The sequence below is a fragment of the Canis aureus genome, chromosome 3 (genome assembly GCF_053574225.1).
Source record: "Canis aureus isolate CA01 chromosome 3, VMU_Caureus_v.1.0, whole genome shotgun sequence".
NCBI classification, from domain to species: domain Eukaryota; kingdom Metazoa; phylum Chordata; class Mammalia; order Carnivora; family Canidae; genus Canis; species Canis aureus.
Window position 1 is genome coordinate 57021060 of NC_135613.1, and position 27167 is coordinate 57048226.

General features: G+C 47.0%; 1 protein-coding gene across 4 annotated transcripts; it reads left to right on the top strand.

The window, feature by feature from the left end:
- The first annotated feature begins 15597 nt into the window (after window positions 1–15597).
- Window positions 15598–23549, top strand: LOC144311051 (C-type lectin domain family 10 member A-like). 4 transcript variants are annotated; one of them, XR_013376644.1, is made up of 10 exons: window positions 15598–19541; window positions 20156–20360; window positions 20819–20935; window positions 21213–21317; window positions 21418–21489; window positions 21593–21664; window positions 21806–21892; window positions 21980–22131; window positions 22307–22501; window positions 22620–22758. XR_013376644.1 is itself a non-coding variant. In XM_077892949.1 (10 exons), exons 2-10 carry the CDS (start codon window positions 20294–20296, stop codon window positions 22798–22800), a joined length of 960 nt encoding a protein of 319 aa, XP_077749075.1. In that variant the 5' UTR covers window positions 15605–19541; window positions 20156–20293; the 3' UTR covers window positions 22801–23549. The 4 variants fall into 4 exon arrangements, 2 of the variants coding, with proteins under 2 accessions (XP_077749075.1, XP_077749076.1); XR_013376643.1 differs by having other exon boundaries at window positions 15600–19541; window positions 22644–22784; XM_077892949.1 differs by having other exon boundaries at window positions 15605–19541; window positions 22395–22501; window positions 22620–23549.
- Window positions 23550–27167: the final 3618 nt, after the last annotated feature.

Consider the following 27167-nt stretch of genomic DNA (forward strand, 5'->3'; position numbering starts at 1 on the left):
TTGTGTGAACTGGTCGTTCAGGACTGGGAGATGTGGGGAGCAAAGGGGAGGGGGGTTCCTGAAGAGACACATTTAGTCCTTGACGGCTGCTCCTTGAGACTGATCCTGAGGGATGCAGGTCAGGGAGGCGGGGGGGTGGGTAGGGGGGAGTGGGGGGGGGGTTTGGAGCACAGATGCTCTGCTGGAGGCCGTGGGTGGGGGCAGAGGGCCTGGGGAACAACTCCCCCCACCCCTGTGGGATTTCCTGCAGAAGAGGCTTCGGGGAACAACGGTGCTCCCCGCAACCCTGGGGGCGATGGCCCCACTGCCCGTCCTGTGGAAAATGCTCACTAAGGGAAGGGGGGTCCAGGGTGCTGTGCCCTGTCTGCAGTGGGACCTCCTTTTCTGGACTCCTAACAGCACTGGGTGTCACGAGTCACCTCCATAGTGGCCACATTGCACCTTGCAAAATCATTCTGAAGCTGATAATAAGAGGCTCTTTAGACAATTCAGATTTGTTGTTTTATTTTTACTACACAATCAGTACCTACTATTAGTAAAAAAAATGTTTCTCTGTCTCACACACACGCGGGGATGCTCCTCATGCCTCCCACTTCTCCCAGAGTTAACTATCTCGTGGCCATTGAACTAGTCAGGGCTCTCCGAAGAACCAGCAGGGTGTGGATGTGTACGTAGGTGTGATTTATTAAAGAGATTTATTATCAGGAATAATACATGCAAACGGATATCTCTTTCTTGCACAACTTCTATTTCCTCTGAAGTTAATAATTGTTTCACTTAAACATTTTTTTCTTCATACGCCTTGAACGAAATCATCCATTGCATATTGCAAAATTATCCTTGACTATAAAAGGCCTGAATCTAAATTTCTACACATGTTGACTGGTTATGTAACGAGGATCTCAGCTCTACTTCTTTCCTAGAGCCATAGGGGTGAATGCACATTTTATGGGGCCTGAAGCATACACAGTTTTGAGGAGCCCTCCTTAAAAATAACTTTATGGGGGCACCTGGGTGGCTCCATCGGTGAAGCATCTGACTCTTGGTTTTGGCTCAGGTCATGACCTTAGGGTCGTGGGATTGCATCAGGCTCTGTGCTCAGCGGGGAGTCTGCTTAAGATTCCCTTTCCCCCTCCTGCTGCCCCTCCCCGCTGCACTCTCTCTCTTTCTCTGTATGACTATCATAAATTAAAAAAAAAAAAAGATTTCTTTAAAAAAATTAAAAAATAACATTATGAACACAAAAGCATAACAGTTAATATTTACTTACATTGGAACCTGCCCCACAACTTTAGTAAAAGGTGAAAGATTTATATGATCTGAAGAGAAACCAGAGTATGCCCCACAACTTTAAAAAGCTGGAAGCTGCCACAAATATCACACAGTCCTCAAAAATAATAAAATATTTGTAGTCATCTTCCAACATACCTTGAAAATTCATTTTCCCTATCTTCTTGGTACAAGACTCACCGTTTGCTTCTGCATGTGACGAAGATGTCAGGTGACCTTCCAGAGAGAGAAGAGAAAGGTAATCGTGGCCTCCTTGTTCTTACTGATGTCAGCTGCTCCCCCAGTGAGTCCACAGCGCCGCTGACAGAGGCACCCCAAGAGCCATCGCTTATGGACCAACAGAGGGGTGCACGCTGTGACTGCAAACCACACACTCGTGTCCCCCAGCATACTCAGGGCAAATGGATTTCCTGCCTGACTTCTTAGCTTGTTGAGAAAAAGCCACCTGACCCAGAGGACAGTGTAAAGGAGGGTGAAGGGACACTAGTCACCAGAATTGATTGTCGTTAAAATAACTTTTATTCTCATGATTTACCAAGGTTTAGGACCATGCAAAGATGTTGCTAGGGCCCCAGGGGGGTTTCATACGGGGCCTGGGTGGGGTCCTGGAGTTCAGGACCCAGCAGTTCATTGTCTATCTGCTCTGTGCACCCCTTATACCCCCACTGCCACCTGCCTGCCAGGCTTGGGGCCTCCATTCATGCCCTTGGAGCTGCTGCAGAGCCGGCTGGCAGAGTCTTTTTTATTTTCCCCAAGATTTTATTTATTTATTCATGAGAGACACACACAGAGAAGCAGAGACACAGGCAGAGGGAGAAGCAGGCAGAAGGAGAAGCAGGCTCCCTGCTGGGAACCCGATGCGGGACTCCATCCCAGGACCCTGAGATCACAACCTTAGCCGAAGGCAGATGCTCTACCACTGAGCCACCCAGGGTCCCCTGGCAGAGCCTTTATGCTGGGACTTCCCACTTATCCTGCGTAATTTCTGGTCTCCTCTCTTTCTCCTGGGTTGGACCCTCTCTTCCCTGAATCCTTGCCTTCCTCTTTCTTTGTTTATTCTCTTGTTTTGCTAAAGCATCCTCTCTAGCTTTCTAGAAAAGCGTATAGGGGAAGGATGTGTTTTTGAAAGATCGGTTGGTCATTTGTGGGAATATAGGCTATGGGGTGGCAAATATGCTCCCTCACTGCTCTGTAGGCCTTGCTCTGTATTTTCTAGCTTCCGGGATGCTGCTTGCCAAGAGATCTGACCCTACCCTGAGGCCTGATCCTGTGAACTCCTCCCCACCCCCTGTGCTTTCTTGAGATATTTCCCTGGAACCCTGGTGTCTGAAAGTGACCGCTGCCTCATGGGATCCTTTCAGTGGTTACACTGGGCTCTCTCCAGGCTTTTTATTTTTTTAATTTTAATTAAAAAAAAATTTTTTTAATTTTTATTTATTTATGATAGTCACACACACAGAGAGAGGCAGAGACATAGGCAGAGGGAGAAGCAGGCTCCATACACCGGGAGCCCGACGTGGGATTCGATCCCGGGTCTCCAGGATCGCGCCCTGGGCCAAAGGCAGGTGCCAAACGGCTGTGCCACCCAGGGATCCCATTAATTTTAATTTTTTAAAAAAATATTTGTTTATTCGTGATACACCCAAAGAGAGGCAGAGACACAGGCAGAAGGAGAAGCAGGCTCCCTGCAGGGAGCCCGATGCGGGACTCAATCCCAGGACGCCGGGGTCACATCCTGACTCTGAGCCGAAGGCAGACGCTCAATCACTGAGCCATCCAGGCGTCCCAAGAAATTTCTTTAAAAAAAAAAAAAGGTATCAATATGACTCATCAGTTGTATCCAAGGTGCCTCTGTATCAAAGACAAGATGGGGGGAAAAAAGTAAGACAAAAATAAAATGAAAATGACAATAGGGCAGCCCCACTGGTGCTGCGGTTTAGCTCCGCCTGCAGCCCAGGGCGTGATCCTGGAGACTCTGGATCGAGTCCCATGTCGGGCTCCCTGCATGGAGCCTGCTTCTCCCTCTGCCTGTGTCTCTGCCTCTCATTCTCTCTCTCTCTCTCTCTCTGTCTCTATGAATAAATAAATCTTAAAAAAAAAGAAAATGACAATAAGCATAATTTTCTGTTCTTTCGAGTTATTAGAGTGACACACTAATGTTCTGTTGTAAGAAGAACATTCAGTAAAGTCAAACTGTCTCTGAAAGATGAACAATGCAGTGGAAGCCAACAGCTTCCTATAATAATAATAAGCAAAAATGAAAAGTTGCTTATACCGCGCTTTTAGAAGTAGTTGTGCCACAGCAATCAAAGGAAGAACACAGGCAAAAAGGAGAGATTTTAAAAAATGCTTATGTTGGGATTTTATTTTATTTTATCTTCTTTATTTTTTTTAAAGTTTTTATTTATTTATTCATGATAGAGAGACAGAGACAGAGACACAGGCAGAGGGAGAAGCAGGCTCCATGCCCAGAGCCTGCCGCGGGACCTGATCCCGGGACTCCAGGATCGCGTCCTGGGCCAAAGGCAGGCGCTGAACCACTGAGCCACCCAGGGATCCCCTATTTTATTTTATTTTTAAAGTAATCTCTACTAACTCGATCTATGATTCCAAGATCGAGTTGCATACTCCACTGACTGAGCCAGCCAGGTGCCCCCAAAAGGAGAGATTTTTAAGGTTTCATTCTCTGAGATACAACTGCATTAAAATCATATATAAAGAACAAAAAGAGAACAAACACGTCTTAGCTGTTTGTAAATGAAGAGCTGCTTTCCTGTATCACCAGATTCAAGGTGAAAATTACCCAGAAAAGAAAGAAATACATCAAGACCTATGGGACATAGCAAAAAGCCGGGCTCAGAGGAAAATGTACAACCTCTTGTTTTTATAACTAAAAACTAAAGACTGAAGGGGCGCCTGGGTGGCTCAGTGGTTGAGTGTCTGACTCCTGATTTGGGCTCAGGTCATGATCTCGTGGTCACGGGATGGAGCCCTGGGTTGTGGGATTCCGAGCTCAGTGGGGAGTTTACTTCTCCCTCTCTCTCTCTAAAATAATAATAATAAAAAAATACATCTTTTTTTTTTTTTAGATTTTATTTATTTACTTATTTATTTATTTATTATAGTCAGAGAGAGAAAGAGAGGCAGAGACACAGGCAGAGGGAGAAGCAGGCTCCATGCACCGGGAGCCCGACGTGGGATTCGATCCCGGGTCTCCAGGATCGCTCCCTGGGCCAAAGGCAGGCGCTAAACCGCTGTGCCACCCAGGGATCCCACATCTTTTTTTTTTTTAATTAAGCTCTTATGGTTAGGTAATTGGAGGTGCATGCAGGTGCATGAGGAACATGGACAGGCCCCATGTAACCTTCCCCCAATTCCTCCCAAGGGTGACATCTTGCAAAACTGTGGTAGAATTTGACCATGACCAGACTGTTGACATTGACCCAGTCAAGGTCCTGACCGAGAGGGTCCCTAGGGCTGCGCCCTCATAACCATGCCTCCCCCTGTGCCCCAGCCCGCCCCCTGCCTGACTCCCAAACCTTGACAGCCACTTGTATGTTCTCTATTTCGATGACTTTGTAATTTCAAGAATGTTGTAAAAACGGAACCCATATCGTGTGTAACCATGTGGGATCGGCTTTTTTCACTCACCGCAATTCCCTAGAGATGCATTCAAGCTGTTACATGTGTGAGTAGCTCACTCTCTTTATTGTTGAGTGGTATTCCGTGGGATCGACGTCCACGGTTTGTCTAACCATATACCCTGCAGGTCCCGGGGTTGTTTCTGGGCTTTGACTCTTGCAAATAAAGCCGCTGTGAACATTTATGCACGCAAATTTTCTTTTCTTGGGGATAAATGTGCAAAAGGAGGATGTCTTTTGAGGGATTGGTTGCTTGTTTCCAGAAGAAAGTGCTAAACTGTTTCCCAGAGTGGGCACCCCAATTCATAACCTGACCACCAGCATGAGAATGATTCTCATTTTTCTGTAGCCTCACTTGCGTTTGACTGCTAGCAGTAATTTTTAAAATTTTAGCTCTTTTGCTAAGTGTGTAGTGGTAGGTTACTGTGGTTTTCATTTGCACTTCCTGGTGGCTGATGACATTGCGCATTGTCTCATAGGCTCAGTTGCCATCTGCATATGCTCTTTGGAGAAATGTCACTTTGTGTCTTTTGCCCATTTTTCTAATTGGATTCTTTCGTTTTTCTGGATTTTGAAAATTCTTTTCTTTTCAAGATTTTATTTATTCATGAGAGACAGACACACACAAAGAAGCAGAGACACAGGCAGAGGGAGAACCAGGCTCTACACAGGGAGCCCGATGTGGGACTCGATCCTGGGACTCCGGGATCAATGTCCTGAGCCAAAGGCAGACACCCAACCGCTGACCACCCAGGCGTCCTGAGAATTCTTTTTTTTTTTTTTTTAATATATCATTGTATAATTATAGTTGAGTAAATTTATTTGAAAAGCTAAGAAAGTATTTTTGGGGGCATTTTGAATAATTTCTTTCAATAAATATATCTGAGCACCTCCTGGCGTCAAAGTAATAAGCGAATACAGCAGCAGAAGACACTAAAGCCCACATTAGTCATCTCTTGACTGAGTGGGGTTCTGAGAATTCTTTTTTTTTTTTTAAGATTTTTTATTTATTCATTCATGAGAGACACAGAGAGAGAGGGAGGCAGAGACACAGGCAGAGGGAGAAGCAGGCTCCATCCAGGGAGCCCGATGTGGGACTCGATCCTGGGACCCCAGAATCACGCCCTGGGCTGAAGGCAAGCGCCAAACCACTGAGCCACCCAGGGGTCCCATGGGTTCTGAGAATTCTCTATGTGTTCTAGACACTGGCCTTTTGTTGGGTGTGTGGACTGCAAATATTTCTCCAAGTCTGTAGCTCGTCTTTTCTACTCTCTTAGCAAAAATCTGTTTACCAAAACTCTCACGTGATAAATAAAACCTTGGCAAAGCCCAATTAAGGAAGCGAGAAAAGCGACACGGCCACATGAGAGATTAAATGATACTTTTCCTGTTTTTATTGAAATGTGGCTGCGTTCCCAAAGCTGAGAATGATGGTTGATAACGCCATGCCTTTAAACCAGAGGGGGAGCCGGACACATCTAGGGAGGATTTACCAAGAGGCGGCAAAACAAGCCGCCACCACTCTTTCCAGCCCCTATAATAGAGGACTAGGGAGTTAAGGGGCTTATTTCAAGGAAATTCTTAGATATGGCAAGAGATTCAAGTCTTTGGAGGAGGGAAATGCTTCTTTACAACCCATTAGCCAGATGCTGGGGTCCAAAGGGAACCACAGTAGAGATGGGGTGTCTGCAAGGGAGAAAGGCATGTCGTTCTCAGGCCACATGGTAGGTAAGCAGCAGACACTGTTGTGATGGCTATTTGAGAGGGATAGGAAGAGCTTTAGGGGAGACTTTCAGGAGTTTTGAGGGCAATCATGGGGAAAGACACTCACCCTTGACAGGAGACATCTGAAGGGTAAAGAATGAGGGCTGGAGCTGCCCTGTGCATCAGAGAGTCAGGCTGCACTTGGTTGTCTGCTGGGGTAAGGATTTCAGGGAACCTGTGAGCCTGGTGGACTCCACGGACACCAGGCTGGAGTCATACAGGGAGGACCCTGCTGAAGAGGAATTTGTGGCAGAAGGAGGCTGAAGGAGACCCTGGGGCAGGAGCTGATGGTGGCCATCGGAGGGTAGCCAGAGAATTTGTTGTTCTCATGAGGGACTGCCATAGTCCCTGAGAGGGTCCCATAAGAGTCTCGGGGACACCCCAACAGACCCTATTGGCCATATTGGAGGCCTGCTGTGAGGAGCATCTTGACCGCCAGCCGCAATGGTACCAGATCATGGGCTTCTTCCTCAAATTCCTCTCTCCTTTGCCCCAACCCTGAGGCTCAGTGGGGAGAATAGCCCATGACTCCTGTCCTAGGTTCACCAGCAGCAGGCCCCGCACTGAGGATCTTTGTGAAAGTGGTTTGTTAGAAAATGTTCCAAGGGAAACAGGTGGGGAAGTGGGATGAGGAAGATGTGGAGGTCACACCAGGCTGTGGCCCAAGATGACCCCAAGGTGGGACTCTTGTGAAAGCAACTTGCTGGGAAATGTGAAGGGTTATCTTGAGCACTGTCCTGTGCCAGTCCTGTGCCAGTGGTGGTGGTCGTGTAACTAGCTCAGTCCCAATGACCTGTCCCATCTCAAAGCTTCCCCAGCCAGGAGCAAGGCTCTGGAGCACTTCTACTCTTGTACCCGATGGCCACTGGTTGGCAAGCATGGAGATCCCAAGGTACTTCCTGCTCTCTGTGTGCCCAGATGCAGCATGTCCCCATAGCCGGGGGCCCATCTTCTGACAAAAAGACACAGGTGTTGGCTGTGGCCGTGAAGAGCAAGAGTGAAAGGATCTGGAAGGGATCTGAGGAAAACCTTGGGGTATCTGCTACAGCCCCATTCTTGCAGATCCTGAGTTGTGCTGCCCAAAGCTTCGCTCTGGTCTAGACTGGATTTAAGACCTGGAGTTAAGACCAATCTTAGAGCAAAATGTATAGGAAAGAAAAATCCAGGAGAGTTTGTCCGAAGACAATGGGATGAAATACTAGTGTGGCTGCCCTTCATCAGGTTGAAGGAATTCCCTTCTATCGGTTTGTTGAGAGTCTTCTTTAAAAACAACAACAACAACAACAACAAAAACATGAATGGGCATTGAATTTTGTCTCGTGACTATTTTGAATGAATTGGTACAGTTATGTGGATTTTCTTCTTAGACCGTTAATATGGTGGATTGCCTTGATCGATTTCTGAACATTGAGCCTTGCATCCTTGGGAAAGTCTCCCTTGGTTGTAGCCCATGACCCTTTCTATATATTGCTAGATTCGTGCTGCTAATATTTGGTTGAGGATGCGTGGTCATGAGAAATGCCGATCTATAGTCTGCTTGTATTATCTTTGGTTTTTGGCAGCAGGGAAAATGCTAGCCTAATAAAATGAATCGGGAAGTGTTTTGCCCTCTTCTGTTTTCCTGGAAGAGATTCCAGAGAATTGGTGTTGTTTCTTCTTGAAGTGTTTGGTAGACTTCTCTAGGTAAGGTACCTAGGCTGGATATTTCTTTTGGGGAAGGTTTTATTTTTATTTTATTTTGTTTTATTTATTTATTTATTTGTTTGTTTGTTTATTTATTTATTTATTTATTTATTTATTTATTTTTAAACATTTTATTTATTCATGAGAGACACAGGCAGAGGGAGAAGCAGGCTCCAACATGGGACTCGATCCCGGGTCTCCAGGTTCATGCCCTGGGCTGCAGGCGGTGCTAAACCACTAAGCCACTGGGGGTGCCCCTGGGGAAGATTTTAAGCAATAAATTCAGTGTCTTTAATAGTCATAGGACTATTCATTTGATTTAATTTATCTTAGGTAAGTTTTGATAGTTTGTGGTTTTGGGAGAATTGCCCCATTTCATTGAAGTCGCTAAAATTTTGGCGTAGAGTTTTCCATATAATGTTTCTTTATTGTCCTTTTAATCTCTTCACAGTCCAACATGACATTCCCTCTTTTATTCCTGGTACTAGTAATTTTTGTTTTTTTCCCCTGTTTTTTTTCTTTGTCGGTCCTGCTGAAGGTTTATCAATAATGTTGATCTTTTCAAAGAACACACTTTTGGTTTCATTGATTTTCTCCATTGTTTTTCTGCTTTCAATGTAATTTATTTATGTTCTTTCCTTTCTTTATTTTCTTCCACTTGTTCTTGGTTTGTTTTGTTCTTTTCCTAATTTCTTAAGGTGGGATGTTAGGTTGTTGATTTAAGACCTTTTCCCTTTCTTTTTAAAAAAATCTTATTTTTAAATAAACTCTATACTAGATGAGGGGCTCAAACTCATAACCCCAAGATCAGGAGTTGCAAGTTCTATTTACTGAGCCAGCTGGGTACTCCAAGACCTTTTTTTCTTTTTAAAATATAAACATTCTATGTTATAAAATTCTAAGTATTTCTTTAGCTGCATCCCACAAATTTTGATCTGTTGTATTTTAATTGTAGTTCAGTTTAAAATAATTTCTGATTTTTCTTGAGACTTTCTCTTTGACCCATGAATTATTTAGAAATGTGTAACTTTTGGGTGAAGATTTTTAAATTCTCTTTTTGTTTTCTATCTAATTGTCTCCTGGCTTAATTCCATTATTATCTGAGGACATACGTTGTAAAATTTCAACTTGCTTAAATCCGTCAAGTTTGTTTTGTGATCCATGAAATTATCTATCTTGGTGGAAGTTCCCCCCACACTTGAAAATGATGCATCTTCTGCCGTTGTTGTGGGGTGGGGTGGTCTGTAAATGCCAACTGGAGAAATGATAGAGAAACATAATGAGATTTTGACCTGAATGCCAACAGTTTTGGGGGGAGGGCAGGATAAAATGATGCTAATGTTCACATAGAAGAATAAAAGCCTAAGTATATATGTAATTTTACGCTTAAAAAATTGTAAGAGATGATGTCAGGTTGGCCAGCAATGCGAGTGGCAAAGAATTACACCGAGAGTAGACCAACAAGCAGGGCAGAGTCGATTTGCTCTCCAAGGGAGGAGACGGGCCAGACATCAAGAGAAATGTTGGCCCTGTGTTCCTGTCCGCCTGGGCCTTTTTAGGGGTCTTTAAGGATGTGAGAGGGTTGCAGCTGCACCCATGGGGAGGGGGTGACAGTGGGGAGGGGTCTACTCTTGGCCAGGAAGAGCAAGAGGTGACAGGTCTTCAAGGGGTTTGTCCAGTCGCGGGTTGTGGTCAGGCTAGAGAGGAATATGTTTTGTAGCTGGGTCTACTTTCTAAGAACGTAGGGCACCATGACCTGGGAAAACTGAGCATTAGGGCCAGGGGTAGACACCTTTGCATTTTGTCTGCAAGTGTGGCTGGGTGGGGGGTTTTGAATAGATTCCTTTCAGATAACTTATTCTAAATTTGTTGAAATCAAATCAGTATTACACGAGCACAAGAAGAGAAACTAAATCAGTAGAACAGATTCCCGGGCCAGAAATATATATGAATATAGTTAGGAACTTAACAGAAGTCTTATTTCAATTCATTGGGAGAAAACATAAAGCATAATATAGTTTATAAATCAGTTTTTCATTTGGAATAAAACCAAGCCAGATTTCTATTTCACACACTACACAGAAATGATAAACTCCAGATGGATTGATTATTTAAATATAAACATTAATCATTATAAAATATTGGAACAGGAGCACCCGGCTGACTCTGTTGGTGGAGCATGTGGCTCTTGATCTTGGCCTCGTGAGTTCTAGCCCCATGTTGGGTGAAGAGATTACTTAAAAATAAAAATCTTTAAAAAATACGTTGGAACAAAATTGAGGAGAATGTACAAAATTGAAATGGGGTGCTCTTTCTAAGCAAGACTAGAAACCCACAAGCCATGAAAGAAATGACAATCTTTTTCGATTATATAAAAATTGGGGGCAGGGGTGGCACCCGGGTGGCTCAGTGGGTTGAGCATTGACTCTTGATTTCCATTCAGGTCATGATCTCAGGATCATGAGATTAAGCCCCACGTCAGGCTCCACACCCAGCGGCCAGTCAGCTGGAGATTCTCTCTCTCCCTCTCCCTCCCTCTCCTCTCTAAAATAAATAACAAATACATCATTAATTTAAAAAATGAGGAGGGAGGGCAGCCCGGGGAGCTCAGTGGTTTAGCGCCGCCTTCAGCCCAGGGCCTGATCCTGGGGTCCTGGGATCGAATCCTACGTCGGGCTCCCTGCATGGAGCCTGCTTCTCCCTCTGCCTGTGTCTCTGCCCCTCTCTCTCTCTCTGTGTCTCTCATGAATAAATAAATAAAATCTTTTAAAAAATGAGGGGGGCAAGGCATGCCAGGAGACATCAATGTCATAATTCACTAGGTCTTCCTAGGGAAAGAGGTGACATGAAGCCCAATGTCACGCTCTACCTTGTCTAACACCTGCCCAATCCAGTCGCTGCCTGCACAGCCCTTACCAACAGCCAGTTACCCCACTGGCATCCAAACTGGAAAGGTTTGTAGACATCCAACATAACTTTGAAAAGTGGAGATTTGAAAATATGAACCTTGTCATTTATAGAATTTAATCATTTGCCTACTGATTCTCTGAGATTTTTTTTTAAAGTATACAATACTGGGGAATAGTATGGCTGGCTGGCTTCACTGGTTGAGCGGCCCACTCTTGATCTCAGTTCAGGTCTTGATCGCAGGGTTATGAGTTCAAGCCCCATGTGGGACTCCATACTGGGTGTGGAGCCTACTTAAAATAAATAAACAAATAAACAAATAAATAAATATCCTTAAAGTAGACAATCCTATCATTTGCTGGTGATGGCAACTTTATTTCTGTTCTAATCCCTGTATGTTTTATTTGTCCTGTCTTTCTGCACCATTTAGTACAGCTTCACAAAGAATTGGTGACAATGAGCATCCTTTATCTTGTAACTAGCTATTAAAAATGCTTCTTTTTGGTCTGCTTCTGAGCAATTTCCCCAACTTTTACCTTCTGGTTCTTCTTCTGTCATTAATTTTGGTTATAATATACATATATTTTTTTTACTCTGTCCTACTGAATTTATGCACAAGTGCTTTGACAATATAAAACAATGAAAAGAGAAATACCAATAGAGCATTCCTCAGGTACCTGGGTGGCTCAGTCAGTGAAGCATCTGCCTTTCCCCACTCATGTTCTCTCTGGCTCTATCTCAAAGAAATAAATAAAATCTTTTAAAAAGAAAAAAAGAAAAAGAAAAAGCATTCCCCAGAGCTCAGCAGCATAGATCTCAACTGCAAAGGATCCAGCAAATTATCTGCATAATGGAACAAAAAAGGCCCATGCTCAGTCCAATCACCACGCATTTCAGAGTACCATGTAGGGATATAAGATATGACATATTTCCAGAGAGCTATTTTGAAGATAATCTTTGAAAGAATGGAAACAAGATGCATAGCTTCTAAACCATCATGAGAAAGAAAATGCAAGGAGGAAAACAACAACAAATCTGTCAAAAGCCAGGAAAGGAAGAAAAAAAAAGGAAAGAATATGGTAGATTGAAAATGTGAAATTATATGGCAGGAATAAATCCACATATGTTGATCATTATAATAAATGTGAATGGGTTTAACTCTGCTATTACCATATTATTATCTATGTGTTTCTTTAATTTTGTTATTCATTGGCTTATATACCTGGCTATTCCCATAGTTAGGGGCATAGGTATTTACAATTGTTAGATCTTCTTGTTGGATAGATCCTTTTATTTATGATATAGTGTCCTTCCTCATCTCTTATTAGTTTTTGGTTTGAAATCTAATTTGTCTGATACAAGGATCACTGCCCCAGCTTTCTCTTGATATCATCAGCATGATAAATGGTTTTCCACCTGCTTACTTTCAATCTGGAGGTGTCTTTGTGTCTAAAATAAGCCTCTTGCAGACAGCATATCGATGAGTCTTGCTTTTTCATCCAATCTGATACCCTGTCTTTTGATTGGGGCATTTAGCCCATTTACATTCAGAGTCACTATTGAAAGTTATGAATTTAGTGCCATTGTATTGCCACTAAAGTTACTGTTTCCTTATATTGTCTCTGTTCCTTTCTGGTCTATGTTACTTTTGGGCTCTCTCTTCGCTTAATGGATCCCTTTTAATATTGCTTGTAGAGCTGGTTTGATGATCACAAATTCTTCTAGTTTCTGTTTGTCCTGGAAGCTTTTTATCTCTCCTTCTATTTTCAATGACATTCTAGCTGGATAAGGTTTTTTGGGCTGCATATTTTTCTCACCTAGCACCCTGAATATATTATGCTAGTCCTTTCTGGCCTGCCAGGTCTCTGTGGACAGATCTACTGACAGGCTAATATGTCTATTTTTGTAGGTTAAGAGCCTCTTGTCCTGAGCTGCTCCCAACAAATGATGTAAACTCTTAGATTGGGTTAAAGAAATCCAGTTACATGCTGTTTATAAGCCATGGCCGTATACTTATTTTTCTTTTCTTTTCTTTCATGGTCATATATTTAAGACAAAGCAACACAAACATGTTGAATAAAGACAGGGAAATATATTCTAGACAAATGCTGATAAAAATTGAACAGGTGAAACGTGACAAAAGAGACTTTCAGATGAAAAGCATGAAATGGGGTGGGGTGGATGTCACATAGGATAAAAGGTGAAACGCACCAAAATAAGTGGTGGGTAATTGTGTCCTTAAAGGAGTGCATCCAAATCATATAGAGGGAAAGCTTATGGAAATAAAAACATTATTCTTTTTTTTTAAAGATTTTATTTATTTATTCATGAGAATACACAGAGAGGAGAGAGAGAGAGAGAGAGAGAGAGAGAGAGGGAGAGGGAGAGAGAGGCAGAGACACAGGCAGAGGGAGAAGCAGGCTCCATGCAGGGAGCCTGATGCGGGAATCGATCCTGGGATACCAGGATCAGGACCTGAGCCCAGGGCAGACACTCAACCACTGAGCCACCCAGGCGTCTTTAAAAGCATTATTCTTGAAGAGAAACTCCCTCTTGTATGGAAACAGAATAATGCAAGCTCCCATCTTTGAGAAAAGGAGAATCTGAAGTCAGAAACCAAAAGTCTTCCTTTATAAAAGGAAAAAAATAGTGATGCTATGTTATCAGTGCTTTATTCTGAGAACTTGGGTATTTACAACCCATGGAGCTAAACAAACAAACAATTATTTGTGAACACTCTGGTCAGGCAAGTGTCTCCACATGAGATTAAATTCAACCCTGCTTTGAGGGTTGTGATGGATTTCTTTTCTATGGCTTTTTAGCCATTTAATGTAAAGAGATAAATATTCTCTTATCAAATCATTGTACCCAGAGGCTTGCCTTTTCCTGTAGAAAGTGTAAATCTTTCTGTTTCTATGGACATCAAGTTTTGTGAGAAATATTTCGATAACAGTGGGAAGTCATAATGCATTGCCAAAAAAGGGAAATAGTCATTTTCTCCAAGTATACTTATTGTTAATCCCTGGAGACCTAATTTTAAATGAATTCACTTAAAAACATTCCTTTAAAGCACTTGAAACACAATCCCTTATTTCACATACTCTAAAAATTCAGGATAGCATCTAATGCAAGTCTACTGATTTATTTTTATTTTTATTTTTTAGATTATTTATTTGAGAGAGAGCAGAGCTAGAAAGGGAGCACGAGGACAGGAGGGGCAGAGGGAGATCCCTCTGAGCTCCCTCAGAGGAAGCAGACTCTTCCCTAAGCAGGGAGCCCAATGTGGGGCTCGATCCCAGGACGCTGAGATCATGACCTGAGCTGAAGGCAGACACGCAAACCCACTGAGCCACCCAGGCGCCCCTATTTTATTTTATTTATTTTATATTAAGGATTTTATTTATTTATTTTTTAAAGTAAACTCTACTCCCAACATGGAGCTTGAGCTCGCAGCCTCGAGATCAAGAGTCACACACTGTATGGACTGAGCCAGCCAGGCGCTCTGCAAGTGTACATACTGTTTTAGAATAACTGATGCACATGTGTCTCCCAGTTGTGGTTGCTCATAATAAGCTTTAATTAAATAAAAGAGCTTCTGACAGTTTCTAAACCTAAAATGTAATGCAAAGCTTTGCTTCTTCCAAACCAGCCACCAGTTAGGTGCTAATTGAAATAAGACAGAAGATATTTCTTGAACATCATATTGATGAAAATTTACAGGTTTGTCGGTGAAGGTGCGGATAAATTAATATCCTCCTACGCAGTGGGGAGAAAATGAATTGGTCATGTCTTTTTAGAGCACCCTGGCCGTATCCATACACTTTAAAATTTTAAGATTGGTGTTTCTGTTCATTTTGCTTCTGGATGTGTAACCAAGAGCAATTATTTGCTTCTTAGCACAGACAGGCATATATGGGCCTGTTCACTTTAGCATGATTTACAAAAGTCCAAGATGTTGCATCTCAAAAATGCATCACCAAGGGAGTCATCACATAGGGTCTGGCACGTGTATGCTCTGGAGCACTGCATGGCTTTTAAACGGAGGGCCGTGGGCAGTGGCATGGGAAAACCCTCCAGACCCATATTTAGGCAGACATATGATAATGGAGAAAAAATTGTGTAAAAAAATCCCACAAAACTAGGGATCCCTGGGTAGCGCTGTGGTTTGGCGCCTGCCTTTGGCCCAGGGCGCGGTCCTGGAGACCCGGGATCGAATCCCACGTCGGGCTCCCGGTGCATGGAGCCTGCTTCTCCCTCTGCCTGTGTCTCTGCCTCTCTCTCTCTCTCTCTCTCTCTCTGTGACTATCATAAATAAATAAAAATTTAAAAAAATCCCACAAAACTCAACTTACCACATCCGTATATGTTTATGTTTGCTTTACAGGTGTACAAATATGCACAGAAATAGGTCTGAAAAGACACACATTAAATTGCTGTCTCTGGGCTTGGGGGCTGGAAATGGGGTAAACATATTATTTTACTACCTGTCCCTGACCTCTCATGCCTGAGCCACTGGTGGGTATGCACCTCCCATCAGCGACCAGTATGGTACCATCTCCCCCAAGGCCACATCATGACCAAGGGACAAGGAGGGCAGCATCTCCTCTCACCTCCACCAAAGAGCACTTGCCCTTCATCCGCACAATCTGGGATCGTTGGACTTTGGAGCTCCCAGCACCCAAGGAAAGAACCCACCTGCTCAGGGAAAACAGCCTTGGTCCCGTTGAAATTCGAACATGCCACTGACACCTGCCTGATCTGGGATCCTCAAAATAACTGTCAAGTGTGGGGGAGGAGATAATTTTGCTTTGCAGGTGATCGATTCCGGTTACGGGAGAAAATGGGTACGGGCCTTTGCGGTGGGGGCAGAGGACCAAGACTGCAGGCTCCCAGCCTGTCGGGCAGCCGCAGAGCTCCCCCATGTAATAACGTCATGGCCGGTGGCAAGTCAAGGCGACCCTAAGGGCTTGGATGCTGCGGACATGAGGTTCTGGGTCACTGCACCAGGTCAAACAAAAAAAAACAAAACCCTGAGCAGCTGAGGTGCTGGGAGAGGGAGGGCTAAGGCGCCACAGGGAAGCGTGCTTATCAACCATGAAAGAGGTCTTAGAGGCGAAAGCATAATTTAGGAAAAGTAAAGAAGGTTACTGGCAAAGGGAATCGGCCTTTGGGAGGACCGGCTTACTGAGCAAGAGCACAGCGGGGTATGCAGAGGACACTCTGCACGATGACCATGACCAGGGCTAACAGGTGGGGGTTTTTTGTTTTTGTTTTTTAATCATTCTGCTCATGATGGCAAATTCTGCTCTCACACGATTATTAGAGGCACAAAAGGTCGTGACATATCTTCAGGCATTGGCACCGCAAAAGTCCGGGATAAAGCTGTTTTTTCCTAAGGAGTCAGCGATTTATGGGAAATACTCAGAGTTTATTTTAGGATCTGGAAGGAGAACTAGTGTGTGTGTGTGTGTGTGTGCGTGTGCGCACGCACACACACACAAAACCCACATACAATTTATCAGCCTAATCCTGTTGACTCTACCTTTGCAACATACTCAGAATCGGAGCCACCCCCAGGCACACACCCCTCACCCGGGTATCATAGCCGCCCCTTACCAGGACTCTCAGTTTCCACCCTGGCCGGTGAGAGGTTACAGTTAACATGTTCCCTCCTTTGCTCCGACACCTCCACAGCCTGCCCCTATAATGTGGGATAAAAACAAATCCTTAACAATAGTGTAAGGACCCTGAAGGATTGGTGACTCCTCTACTCCTCATCTCTGTTGCTCACTTCTCTATAAAATGTCTGGCATCTCTGCCAAATGGTTGATCTTTGTGCATACTAGACTTTCTTCCACCCCAGGGCCTTTGCATTTGCTGTGCCTTTTTAATTTTTTTTTTAGGTTTTATTTATTTATTCATGAGAGACACACAGAGAAAGGCAGAGACACAGGCAGAGGGAGAAGCAGGCTCCCTGCAGGGAGCCCAATGCTGGACTCGATCCCAGCTGGAGCCCTCTTCCTCCTGGAGCCCTTCACGACTTGCTATCTCACCAACTTGTGAATTTTGCTCCGACCTCACCTTTCCATAAGGCCTACACTGACACCTTACTCTTGATGGCCTTATTGAAAACTGACTATCTCACGTCCCTGCTCTATTTCCTTCTGTCGTACTCATCACCGTGTAACGTTTTCTGTAGATTTCACTCATTTATTTTGTTCATCTGTCACCCGCCAGGATGTAAATTCTACAAGAATCTGGCGTTTTTGGTCAGTTTGTTCACTGCAAAAAGGAGAGCATCCAGCATACTGTAGACACTCAGGAAGTACTTTTTCGAATGGATGGATGATGCATGGGTGAATGAATAGAGTGAATGTTCTCCGTGGACAAGAATGAATAACGCATAAGTGTTTAGTATACCTGGGTCAACACAGTGCAACACTGTGGCGGACACAGAGGTGAGCTACCTGGATTCCCCGCAGCCTGCCTCCACCTTCTTTGGGTAAGGACGTGTGGGGCCCCATGTGGGGGCTGTGATCTGTGCAGATGCCACCTCCCCCAAGGTCACACCCCTACTGGGGTGGCCCGGCCCCTGTGCCTGAGCCACGTGGGGTTATGAAGGCCCCACTCCACTGGGTGCAGACACCCCCAACAGGCCAGGCCCAATGGCCCGGAGACCCTGTTGCGTTGGCTGCAGCTTCGTGGGGGCTGCACAGCTGTCTACCTTCTCCCTCTGCCCCGTCTACCTTCTTCTTCATTCCTTTCTCAGGTGTCGATCCCTAAAACATAGCTTGCACCCCAACTTCAGTCTCAGCGTTGGCTTCCAAAAACCCAACCTGTGACAAATACCGATCTGAATACCAAATGATAAAAAAGCAAGTAGGGGTGCCTGGGAGGCTCAGTCGGTTGAGAGGCTGCCTTCAGCTCGGGTCATGATCTCGGGATCCTGGGATCGAGTCCTGCCTCAGGCTCCCTGCTCCACTGGGCGTCTGCTTCTCCCTCTCCCTCTGCTGCTCCCTTGCTCGTGCTCTCTCCCTCCTGTCTGTCTCCTTCTCTCTCAAATAATAAATAAGGTCTTAAAAAAAAACAAGTAGCACACAATCCCATTGGTACAGAAAAGACAACATAAGATGCATTGGCTTTCCTTCTCCGCCTTTCTTTTTTTTTTTAAGATTTTATTTATTTATACATGAGAGGCAGAGAGAGAGGGAGGCAGAGGGAGAAGCAGGCTCCATGCAGGGAGCCTGATGCAGGATTTGATCCTGGGTCTCCAGGATCAAGCCCTGGGCCGAAGGCAGGTGCTAAACCTCTGAGCTACCCAGGGATCCCCCTTCTCCACCTTTCAAGACACGGAAGTTCCTTCTGATGGAGAAGACTGTGTGTGTGAATTCGGGGCAGCCCCCTTAACACAATTTGCAGGTGGTGGGAGTAGAAGGAGGTCGTTTCTTGAAGACAGTGTGAGTGCAGGGCTCCAGGCCAGGGGGTCAGGGAGCATGCAGGGCTTGAATCCTGGCCCTTGCGCTCAGCGGAGTCCTAAATGTGGGCAGCCCAGGCCCTGGCTCTGAGCCTCGGTCCAGCATCCAAAACGCCTCCCGGGATTCTTGTGGGAACCGAACGGTTAATACCTGGCATGTGTCCCGGGGGGTCCAGGAATCCCCACTCTGCCATCTCTCTGTTCCCTCCAGCACAGGGCCAGCCGGAATGGGGGAGGGGGGTAGGGAAGCACACTGGCCGAGGTCCCAGGGGAAGCTCATGTGCCAGGACTGGGTCGGATTGAGCAAGAGCAGAGAAATGGGCTCCTCTGGACTCAGCTGTGTGATGTGGCGGACACAGATCTGGGAACTTCAGATGCAGGAAGTGAAAGGGGGTGTGGGCAGAGGAGATGGATCACTGTCTCTGGTCTCTTCTGGTCTGGCTCCCTTCTCAAGAATGAGGAAGTTGGAGGGGGGCAGCTCATGAGCAGCAGTGAGCAGCGGAAAGAGAGTAGATACACCCTGGAGGGGGAGAGCTGGGCTGCCCTGTAGCCAGTCCCTACGGGCCTGCAAGTCCTCCACTCTAATTCCTCCTGAAGACGGTGAAACACCAGATCCCAGTTCCTGCCAGGCTTGCAGATACACCCACCCGCAGGACCCTGGTCACAGAGGGGCCTCCCCCTGCCCGTCACCCCCACCTCGACTATCCAGGACTTTGTGTTTCCCAATTCTGGTCATTGCTGCACAAGGAACCCCAAAATCGCAGCCTTCAGACGTTCCACAGGTAATGGGGCCAGGCGCTTCAAGGAGATGGGAACTGTGGGTCTCAGGTGGGCTTGAGTGGGAAGAAATGTAGGGGGTGGCGTGGGGGTTGGATGGCCAAGTGTGGATTTCAGGTTCTACTCCTGTCACTGAATTTGGCTTGCAGTAGGGCGGGCAAGCGTCGCTCACACTGGGAGGCGGACTCAGCCCCATTCCGGCCCCTATCGGCCTGCCGCAGCCCTAAACCCTAATACGAACCCAGCTCCCCCTCAAGCCCTAACCACAGCTCTGACCCCAGGGACAATGTGAACCTTACCGCCAGCCCCAATGCAAAGTGGACCATGGACTCTGTTTCTAGCGTCAGCACCAGGGTGAGGTCCAGCCCCATACATGGCTCCAACAGGAGCCCTGAGGACCCCCAGCCACCAAGGCCCCTCGGTGCCAGCCCCCAGCCACCAAGGCCCCTCGGTGCACCCGGTCCTAGCAGCACACTTAGCTCTCACTTCACCTCCACCTTCAGACTCCAGCTCATCCCACCTCTACCCTCCCCGCCTGTTGCCCAGTCCTGACCCCACTTCCAACCTCCCCTGTGCACCTAGAACCATCCCCAAGTCTCTCTCCAACCCCTGACCCCAGGTTCATCCTCAACGGGAGCCTTACCTCCTCCCTGGACTGTGGTCTTGACGTCCACTCCATCCGAGTCCACCCAGCCTCCCCTTTGGCCCCAGCTCCTGCCTCCCTGTCAGCACGGACGGCCCCCAGGTTGGTCCAAGCATGTCCATGCAGTATGAAAAGTTCCAGCACTTGGAGAGCGAGAAGCAAAGTCAGGGATCAAGAGAAGGTAAGTGGAAGGGGACCGCGTTCCCTCCTTGAATTCCCTCTTAGGTTGGGTAGGAGATTTGCCGTCATGTCACACTGCACCCCTACGAGGGTCTGGCCCCAGCCTCTGGGGACCCTGGTGTGAAGACTATTCAAGGTCCTGAGAAAGATGGGGCCAGCGATAGGGTCACAGTGGGCCTGGATTCCTATATTTGGGGGAAGAGCATTTGGATTTGGGGGGAACCTCACTTGTGACCCTGATGGCACAGGTGTGTATGAGTCTGCGAGGGCCTGGCTGCGTACATGTGTCCCCATGGCTGTGAGGAGCCCACGAGGCTGAGAACATGTGCTGGCATCCCCCTGAGCATCCTCTGACCCACAGTGACCTGGGGCGGCCTCCCACCAGCATGGCCTTGACCCCGACAGGCCCCTGGGGCTCTCCCCTGCCCCCCCACATCCTGATGCCCCCTCCTCCTGCAGGGCTGCCGCCTCCCCTGCCCTTTCTGCACCAGCTCTGCTCAGGTCCCCGGCCTCTCCTGTTCTCCCTGGGCCTCAGCCTCCTCCTGCTGGTCGGCATCTGTGTGATCGGATCCCAGAGTGAGGGGCGCAGCGTGGGCAGCGAGGGGAGACCCTATGGGGCGCTGCGGTGGGTGGGACGCCGCCAGGGACAATGGCCACTGTGGGGGCTGCTGGGTTGGTCCCCTATCGGTGGGATAATGTAGCCAAGTGGCTTAACCGGTCCAAACTTGGCTTCCTCATCGGGATACTGGGTAATCACAGTGCCTGTCCCTTTGGGTTGGGTCACGTGAGGTCATGTGCCCCCATCACAGAGGGCCTGATAAATGTCAGCACCGCTTGTCCCACCCCCGACCAGACTCCCAGTTCCAGAGGGACCTGGCGACCCTGAGAGCAACTTTCAGCAACCTCACTTCGAACAACGTGGCCGCCGTGGCTGAGGTGCAGGCACTGAAAGCACAGGGTGAGCCTGGCAGAGAAGGGGCTGGGGACTGTGGCGGGGGAGTGGGGAGCGGGGAGCGGGGAGGAGCTGAGTCGCGAGCTCAAGTCCCCACGTCCTCCAGGTGGCCTTTTGCAAGAAATGGTAACATCTCTGAAATCCGAGGTGGAAAACCACAAACAGGACCTGCAAGCAGGTGAGACACCGCAGGAGCCTGTGTGGGGTGTGGAGGGGGCAGCCGGGCTTGGTGGGCCGGAGGGTGGGGGCAGCCTCACGATGCTGAGTGCCTGCCCCTCCAGCCCGAAGTTTGAACGACAAAGTGTTTTTCCTGGAGAGCAAGCTGGAGAAAGAGCTGCAGGAGCTCCAAGCAGGTCAGCCCCCAGCTGCCCTGTCCCCTGCTCCCCTCCACCGGGTGTGGCATGCGTGTGCTCCTAGGCCAGCCTGGAGCGGGGACACCTGGCTTCCAGGTGAGCACCCAGGCACTGCCCCCACTGCCCCCCTGTGTGTCTCAGGTCATTCCGACACCGTCCTTCGAGTCCAGCAGCTGGCCAAAGACCTGAAGGCCCTGAGTTGCCAGATGGCCACTCTCCAGAACAACGGTGAGGGGTGGGTGGCTGCCGGGGGTCCCATTTCCTACTCGTCCCACCAGGGTAGCGTCTCAGACCCTCCCTACCCCCTCCCTGCAGGCTCCCGAAATACTTGCTGTGCCCCCAACTGGCTGGAATACGAGGGCAGCTGCTACTGGTTCTCCCGCTCCGGGAAGTCCTGGCCCGAGGCGGACAAGTACTGCCAGCTGGAGAGCGCGCACCTGGTGGTCGTCAACTCCAGGGAGGAGCAGGTGAGCGCTCTGGGGGGCCTAGGGCCCAAAGGTCCTGTGGCAGGCAGCAGTGGGTTCTCAACCTTGGCTGCACACCGGGATCACCTTGCGAACTCGAAATCCACACCCTCTGAGCCACCCTTAGGGAGTTAATTGGCTGCGGCGTTGGGATAAACACCCCAAATCTCCTTGACAGATGGACGAACATATCAAGTTCAGAATTGCTAGTGCTAGGAGCTGGCTGGGCTGGGGAGACGTCACCCCTTGCCCTTCCGTCGTCCCAGACTTTTGTGCAGGAACATATAGGCTCCTCCTACACCTGGATGGGCCTCAGTGACCCTGAAGGAATCTGGAAATGGGTGGATGGGACAGATTACGAGACCAATTTCAAGTGAGTACTCCCTGGCTTTCCACGTGTCCTTCCCCCCACTTTGGCTCTGACCCCTCTGGGGTCTGGCTTTCAGCTCCTTGCCCCGGACCTGGGTTCTGGTGCCCACTGACCATCCTAGGTGGCTGTGGTCCTCTCTCCTCAGGAACTGGAAGCCAGGCCAGCCGGACGACTGGCATGGACACGGGCTGGGTGGGGGCGAGGACTGTGCCCATTTCCACCCCGATGGCAAGTGGAATGACGACGCCTGCCAGAGGTCCTACCGCTGGGTGTGCGAGGCCGGCCTGGGCTCGGCCAGCTAGCACAGTCACGGGGTGCCTCAGGCTGGCAGGGGGCAGCAGGAGGGGGCCTTTCCCTGAGACCCCATGCGAGACCGCCTGGGAGAGGGATGAGCCCAGGGAGGTTGGGGCGCTGCCACCATTGTGAATGTTTTTCTCCTTGGTGTTCAGAAGACTGTCTCTAGAGTCCCCACAGTGTTTGGTTTTTGTTAACTTTAGCTGCGCTGAGGTCTAATTGACATACAAAATTGTGAGATACGTGAAGTGTACGTCATTGCAATTTGATGTACGTATGCACTGTGAAGAGGTGCTCCATCCCATTAATAACCTCACATATTTATCCCGTGCGTGAGAGAGAGAGAGAGAACATGTAAGTTAAGCTCTCTTGGTAAATTCCAATTTATACAATAGTGTTAATGACTGTCATCACCATGAGATCCTCAGACCTTAGGCAGCTGAGAGATTTACCAACCCCTTCTGATTTCCCCACTCCCCAGCCCCACCACTCTACTCTCTGTTTCTATGAATTTAATTTCCCTCCAATTCCATGTATATAAATGGTACCATGTAGTATTTGTCTTTCTCTGGCTTGTTCATTTGGCATAAAGCCCTCAAGATCAATCCCTATTGTTGCAAATGGTAGCATTTCCTTCACCATGTCTTTTTTTTTTTTCTTCACCATGTCTTTATCCATGCATCTGTCGGGGGACATTTTGGTTGTTTCCAAATCTTGGTTGTCGTTAAATAAATGCTACAATGAATATGGAAGGGCAGATACCTCTTTGAGTCTCTGTTTTTGTTTCCTTTGCTTGGATATACACAGAAGTGGCCGGGTCGGATCACATGGTCGTCCTATTATTAATTTTTTGAGGAACCTATTATTTTCCAGAGTGGGTGCACCAGTTTACAATCCCATGAACAGGGCATGAGGGTTCCCCTTCTCCATTGCTTTGCCAATGTAAGGTTTGTTTTTTTTTTTGAACTTTGAAAATCAACTTTATTGAGGTATAATTCCTATACAATATAATATACCCATTTAATGCGTACAGATGACTTTTGACAAATATAAATACCCGGGTAAGTACCACACAATCTAGATACATAGCATTTCCATCAGCCCCAAGTTGCTGCCAACTGTCCCTTTGCTGCCAACCCTGCTTCCTTGTCCCCAGGCAGCAAATGAATGATCTGCTTTCTTTCACTCTTGATTGATTTTGCCTATCTTAGAATTTCACAGTATATACTCTTTTGTTAAGCCTTATGATTTTCATACTGCCTGATTTTCCTTTCTCTTTTATTTTATGTTATTTTATTTATTCATTGAGTCCCGCATTGAACTCCCTGCTCAGGGGATTGCTTGCTTCTCCCTCTGCCTCTGCTGTTCTCTCTGCTGCTCCCCCTGCTTATGTGCGCGCTCTCTCTCTCTGTCAAATAAGTAAATGAAATCTTTAAAAAGAAAAAAGAAAAGAAAGAAAAGGCAGAGCCCAGAGCTGTTGGGAAAAGTAGATAAGATGCTCAGATGTATTGGTTAGCTATTGCTGTGTAACAAACCACCCCAACTAGCCGGGGCTCGAGGCAAAAACCACGGTGGCACTGATACAGAACTAGAGGTACAAGTTATATTTGAAAGAAGACTTACTTCAGGAAAACCAACCTGTATAGTTATTCCTCAAGAAAGATAAAATAAGAGCTGGATGACACAAAAGAACATGGCAAAGAGGAAAAGATACTGCAGTCCTTTTTGGACACTTGGAGGAGTGTCTGTCTGATCAGTCAGTGGAACCCTCATCTCTTGGTCCAGGGTTTGTGAGTTTAAACCTTACGTTGGGGGCAGCCTGGGTGGCTCAGCAGTTTAGCGCCACCTTCAGCCCAGGGCGTGATCCTGGAGACCCGGGATCCAGTCCCACGTCGGGCTCCCTGCATGGAGCCTGCTTCTCCCTCTGCCTTGTGTCTCTGCTTCTCTCCCTCTGTGTGTGTCTCTCATGAATCAATAAATAAAATCTTTTTAAAAAAATAAACCCTACGTTGGGTATAAAGATTAATTAAAATCTTAGAGAGAGAGAGAGAGAGAGAGAGAGAGAACGAACACGTCTAAAGAAAGGAAGAAACTATAGAGAAAATTGAAGCTATAAAAGTAAGCTTAAAATATTATCAACATAAAGTGCAGCTAAGATATGCAGTGTGAACGTGAGGGAAGAACTTAGAATGCAAAGGGAAGAGCCGGGAATGAACATTTTGAAGGTGGAGGCTCTGATTGATGTAGTGGAGGTACAAATTTGGGTGGTGGTCTTTTTTTTTTTTAAAGATTTTATTTATTTATTCATGAGACACAGAGAGAGAGGGGGGCAGAGGGAGAAGCAGGCTCCCTGCGGGGAGCCCGATGTGGGACTTGATCCCAGGACCCAGGGATCACGACCTGAGCCAAAGGCTGATGGTCAACCACTGAGCCACCCAGGTGCTCTGGTGATGGTCTTCAAGAAGAAGAAAAGAAGAACAAATGTAGGAATAAAAGCAGTCACATGACATGGATCTATTAAAATGAAAATGGGGCTATATTTTGCCCATAATAGTTTCAAAAACTGAAATACAGGCATGGGACGTATTAAAGAAAAGTGTGAGACTTGAATGAAGGACAGAGAGGAGGATCTAAACCCAAGGGCAATCATACTTGCCATCGAGTGGGTAGACTTAATTTTATAAAAATATCAGTTCTCCCAATAATTTGATGCCATTCCTTTTTTTTTTTTTTTTTTTTAATGATAGTCGCAGAGAGAGAGAGAGAGAGATAGAGAGGCAGAGACACAGGCAGAGGGAGAAGCAGGCTCCATGCACTGGGAGCCCGGCGTGGGATTTGATCCCGGGTCTCGAGGATCGCGCCCTGGGCCAAAGGCAGGCGCCAAACTGCTGCGCCACCCAGGGATCCCCTTGATGCCATTCCAGTTCGAACTCCAGTAGGGTTGTCTTTTTTTTTAAGTTTTTTTTTTAATTTTTATTTATTTATGATAGTCACACACACAGAGAGAGAGAGAGAGAGGCAGAGACACAGGCAGAGGGAGAAGCAGGCTCCATGCACCGGTAGCCTGACGTGGGATTCGATCCTGGGTCTCCAGGATCGCGCCCTGGGCCAAAGGCAGGCGCTAAACCGCTGTGCCACCCAGGGATCCCGGGTTCTCTTTTTTTAATTAAAGTTTTATTTTGAAAGACTTTTAGACTCACATAGAAGTTGCAAAAATAGGGCACCTGGGTGGCTCAGCTGGTGCCCTGCTTTCAGCTGAAGCATCTGCCTTCAGCTCAGGTCATGATCCTGGGGTCTCGGGATGGAGCCCCACATCCAGCTCCCGGCTCAGCGAGGAGTCTGCTTCTCCTCCTGCTCCCCCTCCCGCTTGTGAGCATGCGTGTGCATTCTCTTTCTCTCTCTCAAATAAGTAGATAAAACCTTTAGAAAAAGAGTTGCAAAAATAGTACAAAGAGTTCCCTTGTACCCCCTTCCCCTTCCCGGATGGCGACATCTTATAGGGCTGTAGTTTAATTATCAAAGCCAGAATATTGGGGTGCCTGGGTGGCTCAGTGGTTGAGTGTCTGCTTTTGGTTCAGGGCGTGACCCCGCGGTCCTGGGATCAAATCCCTCATCGGGCTCCCCGCACGGAGCCTGCTTCTCCCTCTGCCTGTGTCTCTGCCTCTCTCTCTGTCTCTCATGAATAAATAAATAAAATCTTAAAAAAAGAAACAACAACCCAGAATATTGACATGGGTACAATACTATTAACGAAACCGCAGGCCTTTATGGGGGTTTCACCAGTTTTAAATGCATTCTTTTATCTGTTTGTTTTGGCGTATAGTTCTAGAAGTGTCATCACATGTATGGACTAAAGTAGCCATGATCCCAAGCAGGATATAGCTCTGCTGGAGCAACTGAGTCATACTCCCCGACAACTCTGCCTCTGGTGGCAATGGGTCCGTTCTTGTCACTATAATTTTGTCATGTTGCGAATGTTACCTAAATGGAATCATGCAGTATTCACCTGTTAGGATTGGCTTTTATTTTTTCTCCTTGGTGGGTATCTTGCCCTCTGGCTGGCTGGTGGCCAAATCACAGGAACTGAGCTGCCATCTGAGTGGGACACCAGAGAGCTTAAGAGAAGACTCTGGATGTGGCCTTGGAAACTTTAAAGCCAATATGCCTTTCTTGGCAGGAACAGTCTGAAGGCAAAGAACCGGGGCTGGAGCTGCCCTGTGCATCAGTTGGTCAGGCTGCACTTGGTTGTATGGGGGTGCGGGGGCAGGGATGTCAGAGAACCTGCAAGTCTGGAGGACTGCGTGGAACAAGGGAGCTTCCACAGTAGCGGGGCATCAGCCGTGGCAGCAGTGCCTCCAAAATCTTAAGGGTTAGG

What these genes read in the sequence shown, in the direction of transcription:
- LOC144311051 (XM_077892949.1), top strand. Translation starts at nt 20,294, where the DNA reads ATGTCCATGCAGTATGAAAAGTTCCAGCACTTGGAGAGCGAGAAGCAA. An exon ending in AAGTCAGGGATCAAGAGAAG is followed by an intron (nt 20,361 to 20,818) that starts GTAAGTGGAAGG and finishes CTCCTCCTGCAG; the next exon opens with GGCTGCCGCCTCCCCTGCCC. An exon ending in GCTGCAGGAGCTCCAAGCAG is followed by an intron (nt 21,665 to 21,805) that starts GTCAGCCCCCAG and finishes TGTGTGTCTCAG; the next exon opens with GTCATTCCGACACCGTCCTT.